This window comes from Trachemys scripta, chromosome 6 (genome assembly GCF_013100865.1).
Source record: "Trachemys scripta elegans isolate TJP31775 chromosome 6, CAS_Tse_1.0, whole genome shotgun sequence".
Taxonomy (NCBI): Eukaryota; Metazoa; Chordata; order Testudines; family Emydidae; genus Trachemys; species Trachemys scripta.
Genome location: NC_048303.1, coordinates 18,680,665 through 18,703,135, shown reverse-complemented (window position 1 = coordinate 18,703,135; position 22,471 = coordinate 18,680,665). Strand labels below are relative to the sequence as shown.

The 22,471-nt window shown below is 42.0% G+C and overlaps 1 protein-coding gene across 4 annotated transcripts in view; it reads right to left on the bottom strand.

Annotated features, from left to right (window-relative positions):
• The window catches only part of NEDD4L (NEDD4 like E3 ubiquitin protein ligase), a 337,595-nt gene that overhangs the window by 253,513 nt on the left and 61,611 nt on the right, over nucleotides 1-22,471 (bottom strand). For 3 of the 4 annotated variants that reach the window (XM_034774262.1, XM_034774264.1, XM_034774265.1), the window contains exon 2: nucleotides 4,050-4,123. In XM_034774262.1, the coding sequence (XP_034630153.1) occupies nucleotides 4,050-4,123 (74 nt within the window). Of the gene's footprint in view, nucleotides 1-4,049; nucleotides 4,124-19,541; nucleotides 19,561-22,471 lie in introns of those variants that run through there. The other variant, XM_034774266.1, reaches the window with a different exon arrangement.

Below are 22,471 nucleotides of genomic sequence, written 5' to 3'. Positions count from 1 at the left end.
TCACACATAAAATGAAAATTTAACAATCTTTAGAATTTCACACTTTTCCTCCAGACAGTTTTATTTGAAATTAGGTTCTACAGCGTAAGTAATGTAGAGTTCCATACCTCATTGATTATTGATTAACTCAACACAACTTATCAGCATGATAATTTTTAGGGGAGGTATGCTTGACAATTACATTGGAAAGATAGATATTTGTGGAAACTTAATCATATTCGAGTCAAGCAGCATAAACTGTAAAACTAGCAGCAGAAAATGCAAATCCATTTAAAAAAACCTTTCCCCACAAAAAGCTTTCTGAGAAGTTTGTCAGCTCAGCAGTGCAAGCATTTCATTAAAACTGAATGCCATAATATCATTTTTAGAAAATATCTATTTCAAACAATGTTAAAAACATACTCCTACTTATGTTTTCAACAGTTTAGCTTAATGAAAACCCTACTGGACTTGAGACAGTTACTTTAAATATTTAAGGGCCATATCAATAGAACTCATTGCCAATTCACACAACTTAAGCATTTGAACTCAAAGATATAACATTGATTTTTGAGGTATATTCATTCTTCAGCAAACTTCAGACTCTCTTTTGATTAAGGCATCTTAAATATTTACAACGTATGAGAGGTCTGGCTGATGGAGAAGATACTACAGTGCCAGGGATTCAATTATAAAGCTTCCCATGTATCCTGTAAAGAATTACATGTATGCTAAGGAATTTTTCATTTTCCTCAGATTCTTTTTTAAATTTGCCCTTACACCCCAACATGAACATTCTCTATAAGATAAGATAATTTGCCTACCCAAACACTAGTTTGTTTTGTTTTTTAAATAAACTACATGAATGGTCAAATTTAGTTACAACTTGGCCAGATTTTGTTTCTTCATTTGCGACAATTAAATATATAAAGCCAATCACTGTCTACCAGTACAAAAAGGTTGGAGCCAAATTAAAGAGCTGAAAACCAAAGTTAACAAAACATAGTTCTAGTCTTAATTTTTTTTTTAATGGAAATTGTTTTCTCCTTTCTCCACTCCACCCTCATCCAGAATTTGTTCCCCTTTTTCCCTCTTCCCTTTGCTACTGCAGCATCTCACCTTCAGCTGAAAGAGTAGGTGAAAGGTCTCCCATGAGATAAACGCTAACATTGGATGTGCAAGCAATTGTACTCCTGTAGTGCAAGTTAGCCAACACTATTAACAGTACTATTACTAGTCTACGCAGCAAGCACTATGTATCTGATCACTTCCAAACATGAGCCGCTTTTTTGTTGCTTATAGTCAGCAGTCAAAAGCTATTTCAAATAGCAATTTTAGAGGAGAAAGAAAGGGCTTCGTCTTATGCAAGATTCACCAAAAAAAAAAAAAAAAAATCAAGAGGTGATTAAACCTTCAATTACTGCTTTTAAGTAGTTTCAAACTAGATAATCAAACGGATGGACTACAGTTTAGCATAATTAAAGAAAACACAAAATAATCCATAGGAAGGCTCATTAATACATTATGAAGCTAGAGTTAGTTGCAGTAAGGGAGTCCACTTTTTACATTCAGCGCTAAACTGGCTGCCAGTAACTTTTCTGGTGGAATTCAAGCTGTGGGTCTTAACCTAAAAAAAGCTCTAAATGGTTTGGAAACTACCTCGCTCCTCATGCAACATGGTTGAGGTCAGCAGGGATACTCAAGCTAGAACCTACTCAGTTTAAAGGGGACTTGAAAAGGGGGTTGCTGGTTAAATGATTTACGTGAAGGGTCCTTGGCTTTAGAATTCACTCCTTCTCTATCAGTCGTCTGCCAGAGGTTGGGATTTGTTTACCTTGTAGGCACACTCCAAAAATTCTCAAATATGCCCATCCTATTAATTTGCATGGTTGTTCAAGAAATATTGCTTCTCAGAGAGTGTTTTTATGTTTAAGTGGACACTCCTTCAGGCCTGCAAGTTGTGGCTTGAGCTGTCTCGTGCAGTGATTATGAACCTGTAGTCTGCAGACCCCCTGGAGGTCTGCAGTCTACATCTAAGAGATCCGCGAAAGGAAAGGTTGTCATTACCAGAGAACAGTAGTTTTCAACCTGTGGTTTGTAGATCTCTGGGAGTCCGTGGACTACATCTAAGACTTCCAAAGGGAACCGCACCTCAATCTGAAATTTTTTTTAGGAGTTCGCAAATGAAAAGAGGTTGAGAACCACTGGTTTAGTGCATGCACAATAAGTCTAGGCTGGGAGCAAAAAGTGTTTTAAAATATACAATTTTTAAAAGGAAAGAACTTGGAAGTAAGCCTAGTGGCCTTTCCATACTTTTTAAATCAGAAACACTTAACCACAGCTTTCATTTCTGCCAGTTGTCACCCTGTTTGAGGTTATATCAGTGCAGACCATGGACTGTTCACTTTCTGTTGATTGACAGGTAGCAGCCACTTGTGTGAAAATTGGTTTATGCCCTCTGGCTGGCTCTCTCTCTCTTCATCCAGCCACTGGTCTTCAGCTGAAAAACTTCTGTAATTCTCACCCTAACTGAACTGTGAGCCTGCATATTCCAGTGATTCCTGAAACACTTAGCAGGTCGGGGGGGGGGGGGGGGAATCTGTGAAATGGCTGCATAAAAATGCATAAATGGTTGCAACATATCTATTCAAGGGACACCATCATAGGACCTAACCACATCAGTCACACCATCCGGGGCTCGTTCACCTGCACATCTACCAATGTGATATATGCCATCATGTGTCAGCAATGCCCCTCTGCCACGTACATTGGCCAAACTGGACAGTCTCTATGCAAAAGAATAAATGGACACAAATCTGACATCAGGAATCATAACATTCAAAAACCAGTCGGAGAATACTTTAACCTGACTTTAACAGACCTGAGGGTGGCAATTTTGCAACAGAAAAGCTTCAAAAACAGACTCCAACAAGAAACTGATGAACTTGAATTGATATGCAAACTAGATACAATCAATGTAGGCTTGAATAGAGACTGGGAATGTCTGAGCCATTACAAACATTGAATCTCTCCCCCCATGTAAGTATTCTCGCACTTCTTATCAAACTGTCTGTACTGGGCTAGCTTGATGATCACTTCAAAAGTTTTTTTTCTTTTACTTAATTGGCCTCTCAGAGTTGGTAAGACAACTCCCACATTTTCATGCTCTCTGTATGTGTGTATATGTATATGTATATAATCTCCTCAATATATGTTCCATTCTATGCATCCGAAGAAGTGGGCTGTAGTCCACGAAAGCTTATGCTCAAATAAATTTGGTAGTCTCTAAGGTGCCACAAGTACTCCTTTTTGCATAAATGCTGACTCCTCAGCCTGAAATCTTTCACTCCACTAAATCAGCATTTTATTAAACAGGCCCTTCACATGGAGTGCAAAGGCTTCCTATTTGGCAAAAATATCAGCATGGTCTGTTCCATGCTTTTTTCACATTAACACTTCCTAGCCTTCTCCCACATGGACTGGATTGGAGAAACCTTTCAAACCACTTTCTTTTTAAAAGGCAGAGTACACAGGAACTTTACCAGTGACATCTGGATAAGATTGACTGCCCTAACCGCAATGCCCCCACACACCCAAAAAAACACCCATACACACAAACCAACCAATAAATCACAGTGCAACAATCCTATCAGGCTTCTGTATCTAAACACCAGCACAACTGCTGCTGAAACCAATAGCAGGAGTGGTGCTTTATCAGAAACTGAAGTGAGTTACTGCATCCTTCATGCCTTCTGCCCCTCTTAAAATCAGAGGGGAAGAAAAAAAAAGTCGTTTTAAATACAGTATCTAAAACCACTACCAAAGCTTGAGCTGCCTCCTTCTGTGGTGCCTATTGCAGCGGCAGAAAACTGGAGTACTCTGTGGTGTGGGAGGGACTATTCCAGAGGGTGTGAAACTAAATTGCTTGCTAGCCTCCTAACAGACATCCCATGATCTACACCGGTTGCGATCACATCACAGAATCTTTCATTGTGTTTATAAACAGCTACAAAATTGCTATAGTGCCCGTACTATAAATTTCAAACAAGTGCTGAACGCAACACACATACCTGGCTCCGAAGATGTCTTTTTTTGCTAGATCAATGCCAGAAACAACCTTAACTCTGAGGAGTCGAGACTCGTCCTAATAAAATAAGAAAGAAAGAAAAAAACAGAGGTGTTTTACTCATGCAAATACAAGTGACCTTTTGAAGGTGTTGGATCACTACTTCCCAAACATGAAAGAACTGTCAGTCTCTGAATAGAAGGAGTCTGGTTAAACTCTGAAAGCCTTATGGAGGGAGCTGCACAGTTCAGCTCCCAGAGAACAGTGCCAAACAGAGACATGAAGGGCTCTTAGTCCAGCCATAGCAAAAGCTGGCAAGAATAAGTAACTGCCAGAGCACTGAAAAGGAGGGGTGAGGCGGGATTATTTGCATAACAGGGCCATTTGAAATTTCAAATGATCCAGAGAATTTCCACAGGAATTCCTGGTTCTCAGATTTCAAGTTCATCTCTTCAATACAAGGCCATATGATTTTGAAAAGAACAACATTTTGGTATTAATTGCCAATAGTGAATTTTTTTAAAATTTTTTATCAAATAATGTGTACTTAGAGTACCAATGCATGAGGAAAGAAAAACAAAACACAGAAACAGCAAATGAGATCTAGATATGGTACAAAATTTCAAGTATTTTTATCTTGATTTCCAATCTCCCCCTCTCATGCCCCATAGATTTTCCAAAAGCAAAGGAATAAAGCAGTGTTTCTCAACCAAGGGTACATGTACATGGGGGTACACAGAGGTCTTCGAGGGGTACATCAACTCATCTAGATATTTGCCTAGTTTTACAACAGGCTACATAAAAAGCCCTAGCAAAGTCAGTACAAACTAAAATTTCATACAGATAAAATGAGAAAGTAAGAATTTTTCAGTAATAGTGTGCTGTGCCACTTTTGTATTTTTATGTCTGATTTTGTAAGCAAGTAGTTTTTAAGTGAGTTGAAACTTGGGGGTATGCCAGACAAATCCGACTTCTAAAAGGGGTACAGTAATCTGGAAAGGTTGAGAACCACTGAAATAAAGGACATTCTGTGTTCTGGCAGATACAAAGCTTTAAATTACTTTTCAAAGACCTGTGTGACAGTTTCTGAAAATGCAAATTACCAGCTCATCACCTTGCACAGCAGTCGATCATGCTGACACATTCCACTGTCTTTGAACATCAATATTGACACTGCTCTTTTTTGTGCGCGGTGTTTTGGCCAGCCTTTTTTTTTTTTTTTTTTTTTTTTAAATAAAAAGGTTGTCACCAACATGAAAAGAATCCTCTTTCAAACCCCTCCTTAAAAATACTCTCATTTGCAGTGATGCCTACAAAACCCTTGGTAACAGTTAGGCGGCTTGTGTGCTAAGACCAGTCTGTCATACTGAGCAATATTATCTCACTGTTTCCTTTTACTCCCCATCTGCCTGTATCCACCTATTGTCTCGCCTTAGATTGCAAGCTTCTTGGGACAGACACTTGGTGGTGGGAGTGAGGGTGTTTGTACACCATCCTGGTGCATGACTAAGGCTCCTAGGCAGGCCCCAAGTAAAGGGGCGGGGGGAGGAAGAGGAGGAAATGGAGACACTTCACCAGGGCCTGGTCCAAGGGAGGGGGCCTGGCAAGAGGGCCACAAGCCCTTCACCATGGGGGAGGGGGGGAAGTCAGGCTATATTGTGGACATTTGAGTTTGACTTAGTGTTGTGTATAATCTCAGGGAGTGTGTTTGTACCTCTGTATCTGTGTGGGATGGAATGGCAGCCCATTGTTACGAGTTTGCCCTCTGCCCAGCTAAATGTTGCTTGGGGCCTGGCTCCTAGGTGCTACAATAATACAAACAAACAGTTTTGAGAAAGATCCCATTGAAACTGGTCTTGCCATCACGTGTGTCAATTTCATCTTTTTACCTGCGAACAGCTTATTAGTAATGGATGACCCTAAGGTTCCGTTATTGTAACAGACGCCCGCTGCTCGTAGCTTGTTCAAAAAGCAGTGAATTTCTCACAGGTTTGTACTATCAATCATATTATGCCTACTCCAATTTGTTTTAGATAGCTGACAAAGTGAATCCATCAATTAAATCTGTATTTAAGATTTCCACATGATTAGGAAGGCCAGAGGTCCATTCTAAAAGCAGACCACTAGCTTGCCTCTGACAGCAGACAGAGTCACATGCTTCAAAGGAAGAAACCCAGGAGAGGCTGTTTTGGTAGAACCTGCCTGCAGGGAAAGCTTCCTCGTAATCCCCCTCCTCTCAATAGTTAGGATGTCTCACGACCAAAAGCTTGACTATTTATATACCTTTTCGAAGCTTACAGGGTTTTTGACTTTTCATTTTATTATTACTGATTTCCAACAGCACTCACAGCATGCTATGTGCTTTCCAAACTGAGGAAGTATGATCCCTTCCCCAGAGAACTTACCGTCTAAAACAGGGAAAGTGACCAGTACAGTGGGTGGGCAACTAACAAACAGATACTGAACTGGCTGTATTTTACATATCCTAATTTGTTTACAAGCATGGAGGTGTCCATAGTTTTCTTATAGGCATTACAACAGACACGGTCTTCAGGAATGACTTCAATTTAGAACGGGTGAGGCCTGTGCAGAGAAGCACAAGATTCTTTCATGCAAAGGGTGTAGGCGTGGAAGAATGCCAGGAAATAATTGTAGGATAAACTGAGGGCTTACAGTTGGCATCATTGTTAAAGACATGATAAAGGTTGATAAGTAGTGAGCGACAGTCACAGAGGACTTTATAGTGACAGCTACCTGAACTCACAACTGTTACTTAAGGTTTCCACCATTATGTTTAAAGTCAACAGGAGACTGTGCTTTATGCTGTGGTGACAGGTTTCAGAGTAGCAGCCATGTTAGTCTGTATCCGCAAAAAGAACAGGAGTACTTGTGGCACCTTAGAGACTAACAAATTTATTAGAGCATAAGCTTTCGTGGACTACAGCTGTAGTCCACGAAAGCTTATGCTCTAATAAATTTGTTATGCTGTGGTGGTATTTTGCCCCTCCTTAAACTTAAACACCACTATGTAAGGTATCATTCCACTCACAGGTGTTTTGAAATTCTCCTAAGAAGAAATTTAAAGTAATGGATGGGACTCAGCAACTCCCAAAGCACACCAGTTCAAGAGATGTACTAAATTGAAGCTTTAAATGCACTGTTGTGGAGTTTTTGTGCTGTATTCAGTCTCTCTTGGCATCTTTAAAAGAAAGCACACACATGAACATATGAGACAGTGCATAGTGCTAAAGATTCTCCCACTGTGTGCTAAGAGAGAAAAGGTCTCAGACCTGGCGGTCTTTGTCCCCCAAAAAGCATAGGTATTGCATATAGGTGCGCTTGAAGTTGGTTATAGTTTTCATAGAAACTATAAACAATTAAAAAAAAAGTGTAGTAAGGTCCAGCTTGTGTAATTATACTGAATTCTCAAACAAATCACAACTTTGTTTAATCAGCCAGTAAGATACTTTTGATATACCCATTGTTTGCAAGGGGCAAGGTGAACTTTGTATTACATTGTAGCATATTTGCTTTTTTTTTTTAATTATTATTAAATGAACATGAAGTTTAAGTTCTATGTACCGAACAGAGAAGCAGAAATAATACAATAGTGGTCATTCAAATTAATGAGCTAAACAGTCTGCTACCGTCTGAAGTACTATTATCCTCCTAGGAAGGAATTGCAATAACCAATCTTACAAGGACATGTGTTGTTCTTATGAGATTGTCACAAGTTAAAGGCCTGATCAAACTTCCTTTGAAGTCAGCTGGAGTCCCTTCATTGGCTTCAAAGGGTGTACATCTTGTGCTAGTTTGAACTGAAAGATTTGGGGTGGGGGGGGGAAGAAAAGGGGGGAACCAAATGATTTTCAGCCTAGAAGGCATGGCCAAAAGTTTATTAACCTGATTCACTGCCTCTGTATGAGTCTCATCAATAGAGGAAATATACTAATATTAGGGTGAGCAGATAGCAACTGTGAAAAAACGGGATCGGGGGGTAACAGGCGCCTATATAAAAAAAAGTCCCAAAAAAATGGGACTGTCCCTTTAAAAATGGGACATCTGGTCACCCTAACTAATATGATATTTGATAGTATGTGCCACATGACATTCTAGATCAGCACCGTTCACTGAAATCTTATCCTTCTGCTTCCCTCACATTGGAAGAGAAAACTGCATGGAAGTAAATCCTCAAAGACGAAGACTTGTCCCACCATTCTTCCTGATCGGACCTCAAAAAGTACACTCTTTCTTCACTATACTGCTTTTAGGTGCACGTCTTTAAAAACAGATGTTCCAATAAAGGCACCACTCCATAAAGGAATGCACTTTTCAGTAATAAGGAGTTTTAGGTAATGCAGGACAAGGATAAACTATAGGAAAGATACTTGTAACTGCCATTATTGATATACAAAAACCAAGAGAAGTATGGTTTTTAGGTAGTTAAATGTATAACTGAGATCTTCAAAAGTGATAAATTAATAGGTTTACATAGTCTGCTTTTCCCAACATAACACAAGTTTCCATTTCCTGGCTCTACCAAAACTACCATTAAATAGCACCATGAGTCAGTAAAGAGTGCTGAAGAGATCATCACTTATGACCCATACAACAATGGGTTAATTCTTAGATTCCAAGGCCAGAAGGGACCATTGTGATCATCTGATCTGACCTCCTATATAACACAGGCCATAGAACTTCTCCAAAATAATTCTTGGAGCATATCTTTTAGAGAAACAGCCAATCTTGGATTTAAAAGTTCTGAGTGATTCACCACAACCTTTAGTAAGCTGTTCAAATAGGTAAGTTAATTACCCTCACTGTTAAAAATTTACAGTCTGAATTTGTCTAGCTTCAACTTCCCAGTCATGGTATTGTTTTACTGTTCTTTGCTAATTTGAAGAGCCCAAAGAGTAATTATCAGTGGTTCACAGTCATGCTGGATGGGCATAATGAGTTGGGTCCCACAGGGATCAGTTCTGGGTCCGGTTCTGTTCAATATCTTCATCAGTGATTTAGATAATGGCATAGAGCAGGGGTAGGCAACCTATGGCACACGTGTCGAAGGTGGCACGCAAGCTGATTTTCAGTAGCACTCACACTGCCCGGGTCCTGGCCACCAGTCCGGGGGGCTCTGCATTTTAATTTAATTTTAAATGAAGCTTCTGAAACATTTTAAAAACCTTATTTACTTTACATACAACAATAGTTTAGTTATATATTATAGACTTATAGAAAGAGCCCTTCTAAAAATGTTAAAATGTATTACTGGCACGCGAAACCTTAAATCAGACTGAATAAAGGAAGACTCGGCACACCACTTCTTAAAGGTTGCTGACCCCTGGCATAGAGAGTACACTTACAAAAGTTTGTGGATGATACCAAGCTTGGAGGGGTTGCAAGTGTTTTGGAGGATAGGATTAAAATTCAAAATGGCTGGACAAAATGGAGAACAGGTCTGAAGTAAATAGGATAAAATTCAATAAGGACAAATGTAAAATACTCCACTTAGGAAGGAACAATCAGTTGCACACATACAAAATGGGAAATGACTGCCTAGGAAGGAGTACTGCGGAAAGGGATCTGGGGGTCATAGTGGACAACAAGCTAAATGAGTCAACAGTGTAATGCTGTTGCAAAAAAACTGAACATCATTCTGGGATATATTAGCAGGAGTTTTGTAAGCAAGACACAAGAAGTAATTCTTCCGCTATACTCTGCTCTGATTAGACATCAACTGGAGTATTGTGTCCAGGTCTGGGCATCACACTTCAGGAAGGATGTGGACAAATTGCAGAGAGTACAGAGAAGAGCAACAAAAATGATTAAAGGTCTAGAAAACATGACCTATGAGGGAAGATGGAAAAAATTGTGGTTGTTTAGTCTGGAAAAGAGAAGACAGAGGGGACATTACAGTTTTCAAGTATGTAAAAGGTTGTTACAAGGAGGAGGAAGAAAAGTTGTTTTTCTTAACCTCTGAGGATAGGACAAGAAGCAATGGGCTTAAATTGCAGCAAGGGAGGTTTCGGTTGGACATTAGGAAAACTTCTTAACTGTCAGGGTGGTTAAGCAGTGGAATAAATTGCCTAGGGAGGTTGTGGAATCTCCATCATTGTTTAACCTACTCTTAAAAGTCTCCAAACACATGTCAGGAATGGTCTAGATAATTAGTCCTGCCATGAGTGCAGGGGACTGGACTAGATGACCTCTCGAGGTCCCTTCCAATTCTATGATTATTAAACATTTTTCCCCCATGTCTATACTTAAGACATGACTTGATTCCTCTCTATAACCTTCTCTTTGTTAGCGTCAAGGAGCTCAGTCTATCACTATAAGGCACTTTAGCAGTCAGCCACAGTTGTGTTCTGTGCTGGAGTTTTAGGTGTGTCTAACAGTGAAGTGATTACTGTATGTTTATGGCTGACTGGGTATTTTCCTGAAACTATCAATTATGTGGTGCTCCGTGTGCATTTACAAGTATGGTTTGCATTCTGCAATATTTGCTGTAAAACTAATAAAGATAATCTGATTTTCCAAAAATAGACTTTTATTGAGTGGAAAAACAGTGCAGAAAAATCAATATGCAAAAAAAAAAAAGACATCCAATGCTATACAATTTTTTAACAAATTAATGGGGAGGAAACTTTAAAATAAGAAAAGGAGGAAACATTTACATCCATTTGAGTGCACAAACATAGTCCATTGTGGCTACACATACGCCAACTGTGGTCTCACAGGTCAGCGTATGTAAAGCTGTGGTTCTCCTTGCTGTCCCACAGCATGGAGTCATACAAGTACTGATGTGTACATGGGGGCATAACGTCACGTGGTTCTCCAAGGACTCCAAATGGTGAAAAGCGATTTTTGGACCAGTAGGTCAACCAGGGTCTGCAGCTTTTGGGTTTGCTGCTTGAGAAGACCCACTATGACCTGGTTCATTTCCTTCTCCTTGTCCCCGTGGGACTCCTAGGCCTGTTTCCTGTCCTTTTTTCTCCCTACTGCTGGTCATATTGGGTCTCCAAGCCCACTGGCTTGCAGGATCTCAAAGAACATGTCCTCTCTAGTCCTCTTCTTTCTCATCATCAGGGGCATGATGGGGGCACCCTCCGAGGTCACCAGGCCAGAAATAGGGTGACCAGACGTCCCGATTTTTGCTTCTTTGTCCCGCATCCTGACCGATGTTTGGTCGGGACACTGGACAAACAAGAAATTTTGCCCTCCCAGTGGGACTCTCGCACCCCCCCGCCCCGGCTCCGCCCCCTCCCTTCCCCATTGGCTCCCTCCCCAAATCCCCACCCTGGCCCCGCCTCTTCCCCAACCATGTGGCATTCCTCCTCCCTCCCAGGCATGAAGCTGCATGGCGGCACAAGCCTGTAGGGAGGGAGTGGCGGCGGTGCCTGGATCCTGGAGCTACTGAGTCAGCTCCAGCACCTGGGCACTGGGCGGGCAGGCAAAGAGGGGTTGGCAAGGGAGGGAGGGAGGGAGACGGGGGGCGCTCAGCTCTGAGCCCCCCGCCGCACCAGAGGGCTCCTGCCCGGCTCCCGGGCCGCTGCACACGGAGGGCCCAGGGCTGGGAGCACAGCAAAGAGGCTGCTCCAGCCCTGCAGCCCGCAGGGCAGCGCGGTGGGTCCGGGCGGGGGCAGCACAGAGCGGGCGGGGGCTGGGGGGGCGGTGCGGGCCGAATTCCCGCTGCTGCCGCAGAGCCCTGCGCCTCTCTCGGCTGCGCTGCGCTCCAGCGGCTGCAGCTCCTTCCCGGTGGGACGCGCCTCCGACCCCTGGCCCGGACCCACCGCGCTGCCCCGCGGGCTGTAGGGCTGGAGCAGCCTCCGCGCTGTGCTCCTGGCCCCGGGCCCTCCCTGTGCAGCGAAACTGGTGGTTGGTTTTTTTTTGCTCACCACCACCTGCGTCCTGATATTTTCTCTCTCAGATCTGGTCACCCTAGCCAGAAATAGCATCGGATTTACAGTTGCAAGGGAAAGAGAAAAGTAAGTTTCAAAAACTCCCTTCTGTTATTCCCATAAACACTTCTAATAAGAAATACTTAAACACTTCAGCTTTGGAGCACCTCCTCACAGCACCACTCTAGGTGCATATACCCTGCCAGGGGAAAGGAGAAGTGGGGGAAGAGAAGAGGATTTTCAGTTGCATGAATCTATAATCTTATTTCAATCCTTATTCCACAGGTATGAGTATAGGGAAGTGGCAATGTATATTGGCACTGTATCTATATATACACACTAGAGTGACAGAGAGAGAGACATGGGCTAGGCACCATCTTTAAACACTGTAAAAATGCACACGCACACACTTACTCAAGTTCCCTTCTCCTTCGTCAGGCTCATCTGCACTCGCCTGGCAGGACTGGCTACACCTCAAATAGGTCCTGGCTTCGGGCACAGCTGGAGTCCCCTGCCATGTCTCCCCCCCCTTCTCCTCCTCCTGACTGTTCACAGAAGAGATTGCGATCTCTCTATATTCCTCCAACATATCCACAATGCTCTGTAGAGTGGTGGTAGTGTCTCTGCCAAGTACCGTATGCAGTTCCTTGCAGACGTAGGTCTACAGTGCAGCACCAGATCTATTGTTGCACTCCCTAGCCTTGTGGTATCCCTGGTGCAGATCCTTCACTTTCACATAACTTTGCTGCTAATCCCTGTCATATCCCTTTGCCTGCAACTGCCAAGCAATCTGCTTGTAGATGTCTATGTTTTTAAGGCTCTTCTCCCCACAGGCCCAGAAGATACAATATTTTCTGTCTACTCCATGCAGGAGCATATCTAGTGCATGGAGCCAGTAAGGTCCGTTGGGCAGTTGGACCCACAAGGGTAAGTTGCTAGCTTTTCTTGCCAAGATGAAAAAAAAAACCAAAAAAAAAAAAAAAAAAAAAAAATCGAGGAGTCCTTGTGGCACCTTAGAGACTAACAAGTTTATTTTGGCATAAGCTTTCGTGGGCTAGAACCCACTTCATTAGATGTATGAAGTAAAAAAAAATACAGGAGCAGGTATAAATACATGAAAGGATGGGGGTGCTTTACCAAGTGTTAGGTCAGTCTAATGAGATAAATCAATTAACAGCAGAGGGGCAGGGTTTGGTTCCTTCAGGATAGGTTGTAGATCCCTCACTCTCAGACCTGGGGATTTCTTGTCCTATACCAGACACTCTGCTCCTTCTCCCCAAAACCGGTTCTTCACCTGAGCAAAATGTGATAACACCCAAACAATGCACAAAAACATTGTAATAACTACTTTAAGAGCTCCATTTGGGTAACATTTAAATTAAATTACATTTTACAAGAATAAGTTACAGGCCAAGCCATTTCTAAGATGACTTTCAAACAAAAAATATAGCAATTTACCAAAAAGTAAAATACTTAATTTTTTGTAAAATCTTTCATTGATATCTTGTTCAATTACACATAAGCCTTTTTAGAAAAACAGTTCTCTAGCAGAGGAGCACATACCTAGGAACTCAGGTGGTTTGGTTCAGTGTTGATGAAGATAGGAAGGGAAATTACAAAAAAAACAAAACAAAATTATAACAAAAAGCTAAGCACTATTCTAATTATGGGGGTCTCCTTTATAAAATGGAGAGCAAAACAAGCAGCTCATAAAATCATTGTTAATTTAAAGTTTGTCCCCCTCCCCAACCTTTTTGGTTAAAGAAAGGTAACATATCTGCAGTTGGAATCAAAAAGATTTCCTATACTTGAGCCTTTATCTTCCTCCTGAAGTTCTCATCCACAGCTGATTAGGCAAACTCTCATCATTCATTAACAATACACTTATTCATCTTAGTTGCTTGCACAAAATTTCTTCTCCCCTCCCCCTCCCCATTAGTTACATTCTGGAATGGCTGCGCCTCCCATCATCAAACATTGTAGAACAGGTGAACAGCAGCTGCACAAATTGTGCATTTATAAAAGCCTTGTAATTCAAAGTTTAATATTGTTCTAAATCAAGCAGTCAAAACAAAACATTTCAAAACAGTGACATAAATTGTACTAAATGTCAGTTAGGCAACAGACAACAGCATCAGTATCATTTACAAAAGGAAAAATGTTTTATAAGTAGAAGATACAATCCTAACACCTATTTTGCAGTGTAGGAAACCTCAGCAAAATTTCTAGAGGACTAAAAATCCAGCGAGTAAATCAAAGCAGTTTATGTCCACATAAACAACACAATAATTCAACTCTGCCCTGCCTTTGGCTCTTAAAATAAAGCCAAAGATCAGATTTTACAAGTCACATACCTGGGAACATTCCGAAACAACCCTGAGACTTTACAAGCTATATGAAATTTTACCCGAAACAAGGTGTGGACATGGGTTATCTCAGAAGGGATCTCTAGAGATAGCAATGGATGATTTTCATTCTGGGCTGCATTATTTCAAAGAAAAAAATATTTATTTAACAAAGTCAGAGTGTTTTCAAAATTTCAACAGGACTACCATGATATCACAATGTGTCTATTAGACATTAAGACTATAGGCTGAAGCACAAAAGTGAACAGTCCTGTACTGGCATAGGAGATCAATAAGGGGACCTAAAGAGTCTCTTCAGTCTCTAGATTTTACTAAGTAAAAGCAGCATACATAACTATTGTTACAATGATTGACTTTCACCCATCAGCACTGACATATAGACAACAAACATATTCAAAGCTGTTACTACTAACAAAACTTCTAGAAGGGATATTAAACCTCATGGTTCAGGTCTTTAGCCAATGTCTATCTATTAGAGACCAGGATGAGAACTAATGCAGGCAGGGCCGGCTCTAGGTTTTTTGCCACCAGAAGCAAAAAAAAAAAAAAAAAAAAAAATTTGGCTGCCCCCCACACACCCCTGCCTCCCCAGCTCTGGGCTCCCCCCACCAGTGCTGACTCCACCCGTTCCCCCCTCGCCTCCACCCGGTCTGGCGCTGGCAGCGTTGGAGTAAGCAGCGGGGCTCCCAGGCCGCGCCTCAGGCCAGGGCCCTTCCAGCCAGGCCTCCTGCCTCCAGGACCGGCCGGGATCCAGGAGGGCAGAGCTGGGGGACTGCCCCGGCAGGGGACTGAGGAGCTGGGGCAGGGTAGCCCCAGAGGGAGCGGAGCCCCGGAGAGCGGGACGCGGGCCCCACATGGCAGCGCCCCGGACACCAGTCCCCACTATGGCCCCGCTGCTGCTACTGCTCCTGGCCGCCCTACTGCAGTCCCTAGGTGGCTCAGGCTGCTTCACCCAGCCCCAGCGCCGGGGGGCGGCCGCCCTGCGGCACCTGCAGGCAGCTTCCCCCACCCGGTGGCCCCCAGCCCGAGCGTCCCATGCTTGGAGCCCGCTCAACCCAGCCACAAGGTGCGGGCACTGCTCCCCGACACGAACCACAGCGGTCCCAGGGCACCCCTCCTGCACTGCTGCTGGCAGGGCTGGCTCTAGGTTTTTGCCACCCTAAGCAAAAAAAACCAAAAACAAACAAAAAAAAACAAACACACACAAAAACGATGGCCAGAATGCTGCCCCTAAAAATGTGCTGCCCCAAGCACGTGCTTGGTTTGCTGGTGCCTAGAGCTGGCCTTGAATGCAGGTGGCAGATTATCCCGCATCTGTCTACTGTGGGATTCTTATATCTTCTTCTTAAGCAACTGGTACTGGCTACTATCACAGACAGACCACTGGATGAAATGGACTTTGGCTAGGACCCAGTCTGACAATTCCTATGTTGCATTTCATTCAGCTCATCTTAAGGTGAATACATTCATAACCCCTGTGCAGGTTTCAACTCCACTCCTGTCATTTTGTTACTCTACATTTGCCCCAAACATTTCTCACATAACAAAAAAAGCCCTCACCCCCAAAGCTATCCCTTCTTCCTTTAGAAATACCCGTAATCCCAACACCACACAGGAATTTTCTAACCTTTTTAATCCTCCTCGCCCTGAGAGTGCAATGTTATATCCACCAGCCAGCAGAGCTTGCAAGGTCTTCTTAAAATGCCAGCCAGTGCCACTCCTTAATCAGTTAAGAGTTGCAGTTGAGCAACTGCAGGACTGGATGTGCTATCCCCAAGCCCTTTAAAACCAGCCCTGGAATGGAATAAAACCTGGCGTTGTACTCGTGTCTCCTGCACGGAAACATTAAAGAGCTTCTGTTACTAGGCTCTGGAATAGGACTCAGAATTAAACTACACCGGTTGAAATACATCAACCGAAGAATCATATACAATATTTTGCTCTAATTCCATAGAATTTTAACACACAAAAGATTAAATAAGAGAATATTAAAATTTCTAATTATTGTATCTTCAATTTTCTGCGTGTGTGTGTGCGCGCGCGCGCATTTGTGTACGGATGCAGTCTATCCATTCAGCTTGTAGAGTTCTGAGACCATGAAGTGTTTAATGTTGGTTAGACGTTCAAGTTAAATTTATTGCTAAGCACGTTCAATTTGAGTTTTGTTTTGACCAATGATTAACATGAAGTTATATACTCTTGCAGCCCTAAAAATGGCAGGCAGGTTATTCTTTAGCAGGAAGCAAAATCTATAGCCTCTTAACAGATTGCACAACTTCATTTTTTGCTTTAATAATTCATCTTGCCATTTTACAGAGGAGAGGCTTGAGTAAGCCTGTACCAACTCATGTTTGAGCTCAAAGTTAGCTTTTTTCAGTCTCAAAAAATAATAAAATGAAAAAGCAACTAGGTTTTATTAATGGCCAACAAATAAGCAAAGACCCAGTTCTCTTTAAAAAAAAAAATAGACTAAAAATATATTCGTAGTATTTAAAAAACTATGGGAATGAAAGTTTAATACACATTTTCCATGTTATGAAATGAACTACACATTTGTTTTCCTGCAAGTGCCCTAAAGTGCAAAACCATTTCAATATCTACTGCATCATTCATGTAGCCCAACATAAACAAGCTACGTTTCTAGGGTGACCAGGTGTCTGATTTTTGACCAGAACACCCGGTCGAAAAGGGATCCTGGCGATCCGGTCCGCACCACTGACCAGGCTGTTGACTGTCCAGTTGGCAGTGCCACGCAGTGGGGCTGGCAGGCTCCCTGCTAGCCTCTGTGACGCGCGGCTCCCAGGAAGCAGCTGGCATATCCCCCCTCTGGCTCCTACGCAGCCAATGGGAGCTGCGGGGGCGGCACCTGCAGACAGGGCAGCGCGCAGAGCTGCCTGGCTGCACCTGGCGTAGGAGCTGGGAGGCGGGGGGGAGAGGGGAGACATGCTGCTGCTTCCGGGAGCCACCTGAGATAAGCACCTCCCGGAGCCTGCACCCCTCCCGCGCCCCAGCCTTGATCCCCGACTGCTGCCCTCCAAACCCCTAATCCTCAACCCAGAGCACCCTCCTGCACCCCAAACCCTTCACCCAAACCCTTCACCCAAACCCCACCCCAGAGCCCAAACCCCTCCCGCACTCCAACTCCCTGTCCCAGGCCGGAGGGCCCCCCCCCCCGAACCCCTCATTTCTGGCCCCACCCCGGAGCCCACACCCCCAGTTAGAGCCCTCACCTCCCTCCCACACCCCAGTGAAAGTGAGTGAGGTTTGGGGAGAGTGAGCCATGGAGGGAGGGGGAAATGTATTGAGCAGGGGCGGGGCCTCCTGGAAAGGGCGGGGCTAGGGTGTTCCATTTCGTATGATTAGAAAGTTGGCAACCCTATAGGTTTCTTTTTAAAATTGGTCTTAAAAAACACAAACAAAAAGAAACCACCAAACAAAAGATACTATTGCTCTCTGTTTCCATTCCTAAACTCATCCTTTTCAGAGAATAATCTCGAAGAGCTAGTTTTGTTCCCTATGAACTAAGGGAAATTTAGTTTTGTTTTTTTCCTGCAAATCAACTTGAGGCAAATTTAGAGTACCTTAAAATATAAAAATAAATAAAAAGTGTATGTGTATACAAAAGTAAAAGGAATCCAATTATAACCTAATATAACATTCATGAATTTCAATCTCAGAATGTTGTGCAAGTTTGTCTTCTAATGTTTCGTCATAATCGAGTAAAGAGCTTGTTATTTTTAGTCCATTTTGGGAGAAATTATTTTCTTCTGTTGATCTTATACACTTTTGCTAGAAGGACATATACACTCTCCCTACCCCCGAGCCCAAATTGGGAAAGGTTCAAGATAGATTTCTCCTGATGTTTGCTGCTAATTAAGGGCAACCATTACTCTCATGTCCACACAGTTTCTCAACATCTGTTCTTCCAGACATGTACCATAGGAATTCATGCTCTGCACAGGCAAAGGGAACCCTGCAGGAGGTAAGCCAACCGGGAAACCCAAATGAAGAACTTTCTTTTTCTAAAAGCCTAAAACACAGTAAATTTGGCTGAAATGAAATTATGAATATTTTAGCACAGGACAGACCGGAGAAGTTATTTAAATAGTATTTGAGCATTCAACAAATCCTTTCAGCAATATAGTGTAAACAAGATCAGAGGAAAATTAAGTCTCCCAAAATGGACTAAAACAACTCTTTATTATAACTAAATATTAAGAGAAACATTCACAACATTCCGATATTAATGAATTTCAATGTTTATTACATTAGAATTAGATTCTCCTTTTACTTGTCCAGGTACAGTACTACACATTCAACTGGTTAATAAGCGTTCCTGCTTTATTATGAAATCACACAGTTTAACAGAATGCTTCAAATTGGCAAGAACTGCTCCGTTACAGAGTACAGTAAAAGCGGTTATATCCAGAACTTTATCAATCAGAAAGCTCCATTAACCGGCATTTCTGATATCTCCCAATACAAATCTTCAGTCTAGTAACCGGGACTAGTATACTGCCCAGGAGGTTATGCAATTGCAAGTTTTGTAGTCTACTTTTATGTAAAAGAGGCACAAGATAAGCAAGCTGATATCAGGGATTTATTCAAAAAAGCAGCTTCGAGGATGTGTCATAGGGTTATTACAGATTCAGCCCAATCTCCTACAACTTCTACATCTACAATGATAATTGATGTTGATAATGATGACCCTGAGGCACTGCAAGATCCTTCTGAATCAAAGAAAAATTAAATTATGTTCAGTACAGTTTTAGTGTTAAGTGTATTTTTAGTGATCTGGGTGTATGCCATGCGCTGCCCATAGTCATATGTAGTGTTAAAGTTTTCTATACAGTAGGTTACTGTTTGCTTCAAGAAACTACCCACTTTGCAGTGCAGTACTACTACTGGATTGGTGAGTACCTGTATACTATTTCATACTTTATTCATTTTACTGTATTCCAATTCTTTGAAAATTGGTATTCCATTGGTAAGTATAACTCTTAGTTAACCAGAATTTTTGGCTAACCGGCATCCCTCATCCTCCCAACATGCCAGATAACAAAGCCTTTACTGTACAGTTTGTTTCTCAGCAGTTCATACAAGACAGACACCTTCATTTCCAATACATTAAAATTAGACTGTCCCCTTACAACCGTAAGACTAGAGATTCATAAACTTATACAGATATACTGAAAGGCCCTCTGACTAGTTAATGAAAACTAACCAACTTACCAAACATGCAGTTTCTTCACTATAAGATGTTATCTTTTTAGAAACATGGACTTTTAAGCAGAAGAAGTGAAGAAGCCAGGAAACTAAGGAGTAGCGATCAGTATGAGGAAGTATGAATGACAAAACAGTAAATTTCCATTACCAAGGTAACCAGGTGAAAGGCCAGCAGACCTCATTTAATTTGAAGAAAGCTCAACATGAATCACAGCAATGCTTTTCTCCGTAAAGGCGTTTTTGATTTTAAACCTAGAGAGAGATGAGTGAGGCAAATTTCCACTGAAAGAAAATATAGAAATACCACAACTCTGGAAAGCTACTTATGCCAAGGAACTTTATGCAAACAGTTCTTTCATTCATACAATGCAAGGCATCAATCCCAGGCAAGACAATGGAGTGGCTGATATGGGACTCTATTAATAAAAAATTGAAGGCAATATAAATAATGCCAATCAACATGGGTTTATGAAAAATAGATTCTGTCGAACTAACTTGATTTTGTTTTTAAAGGTAATTACAAATTTGGTTGATAAAAGTAATATAATGCAGATGCAATATACTTAGATTTCTGTAAGGTGTTTGACTTTGTACCACACTACATTTTGATTTGAAAAACAGAAGAACACAAAATTAATATCCCACACATTCAATGGATTAAAAGCTGGCTAACCGATAGGTCTCAAAATGCAATTATAAACAGGGAATCATCAGTGAGCAAGTGCGTTTCTTTGGGGTCACTTGGTAAACTGGGTGCATTCAAACAACATGTACATTTATGCGTATTAAGTCACATGTATACATCTAGCAACAAAGTCTGTAGGCTATGAGATGCGGGACTCTACTCCGGGAAGCAGTGACTCTGAAAATAATTTGGGAGTTATGGTGAATAATCAGCTGACCATGAGCTCCTAGCGCAATGCTATGGCCTAAAGGGCTAATGAAATCCTAAAATGCATAAAGAGAGATCTCAAGTAGAAAGGTTATTTTATCTCTGTATTTGGCATTGGTGTAACCGCTGCTGGAGTACCGTACCCAGTTCTGATGTTCACAATTCAAGAAGAAAGTTGATAAATTGGAGGGGGTTCAGAGAAGAGTCTCAAGAGTGATTAAAGGATTAATAAACCAACATTCTAGTGATAGCCTCAGAGAGCTCACCAAAGAAAAGATTTAGCTTACCAAAGAAAAGATTAAGGGGTGACTCGATTACAGTCCATAAGCTTCAGAGCCCAAGCTGCAATTCGAAGTGCTGTCTTTACTGCTAATTTTAGAGCCCTTCTAGTCCCAGCCTGCCAACGCAACTGGGAGAGACTTACTCCAAAATACTGTGTAGACACCAGACTGGGCTAGTTCTTATGCACCAAGTCTGCTAGACAATCAACATGTGGGAGTGCAGTTAGTACTTTTAGGGCACCAAACATTCTAGCACTGGTTCTGCCTTGTGGACTAAAACCAATCAATCAATGTTATAACCACATTAAGAGTAATGCATTACAAGAAGTTATAGTGCAACAAAATTTTACATTTTACTTTAGAAAGTAAGACATGTACTGTACTTTCTTCAGACAGGTTACATAGCAACCTGTGCAAACAGAACTAAGGGAAGCTTGAAGCACAATTCAACCCATGCACACACATCCCACTTTTAATTCAAGATGAGCATATATGATAGTTAATTCTTTGTGTCTCAACAACACCTAGAGGCATTATCAGAATTGAGGTGCTGTTGTGCTAGGCACTATTCAAACATATAATTACCCAAGCAACAACCTGTAAGATCAGTATTCCATATACCCCAACAAGCTCCCAGTTTAAAGATGAGATTAGGTTCCCATTCACATGCCTCATTCACTAAGGCTTCCTATCTCCACCCAAGAATGCGCTCAGCTCTGTAAAAGGACAGGCTTGAATGCCCTCCCGCTGTGGTTTAGCGGTTTGCTGGCTGACTGATTAACACATTTCCAATGACTAAGAACAGGGCCTTACAGGCATTCCCATTTTGAGCCAGTTAATATGAAACAGAGGAGTCAAGCTACCTCAGGCAGTCTAAACAAAAAATGTAAAAAGCTACACAGAAACTTGTCCCATGGAAAGGGAATTCACAGTACGCTTGACACTGCCCTTAACTCCCCAATTTTCCTAAATGAGAAATGGCCATTGGAATGTGACCTTAAATATCAAACTTCTGATCCACCGCCCTTGAGGGTTGCAGGAGAACGATCACTGAGAAATAAGAACAAGTACGAAAGGCGGCCAAAAATATAAATTAATCCTAAAACAAAAGGATGGGAGTTTAATCCAGTTCAATTAAAGAAAGAGACCCTGCGGGTAAAAAATAAAACCCACCTGTGATTTCCACTCTGAAGGGAGCGCAAATCTTTTAAGTCTTTCAGATGGGAATGTGGCAGACAAGACAAATGCAAGAAATAACCATTACAGCCCCATATCGGTATACTACAGTTGTGACACATGTATGACCAACACAGTACTCCTTCTGTGCTCAAAATACTTCATCAAATGAGCCTTACTCTCGCACCCGTGGATCAAGCACACCAGGGCTCTGGAATAAGAGACAGGAACGGCCCTAGGAAAATTGTGACCTAAGTTCCCAGCATCAAACGGTATGTCTGACAGGTAGGGTCATCAGGTGTGAAAACCAGGAGTGCTTGGACCAGAAGGAGATACATCCTCTGTCTGGTCCAATCTTAAGCTAGGAGAGATAAGTGTAACCTCCCCCTTAAGAAAGGGAGGTTATATACCTCCACTTGCCACATCTACAAATTAACAAATTAACCAGGGACCACGATCTTGAAACAAAATTAGGAAACCCAGAGAGGACTCCAGGACAAAGCAACAGTAAAAAGGGAACAAGGAGCTTGCATAAACTGGTGAAGATTCAAGAAAAGGTGAGGAGTAAAAAGGAGTGGTTCCCTTCT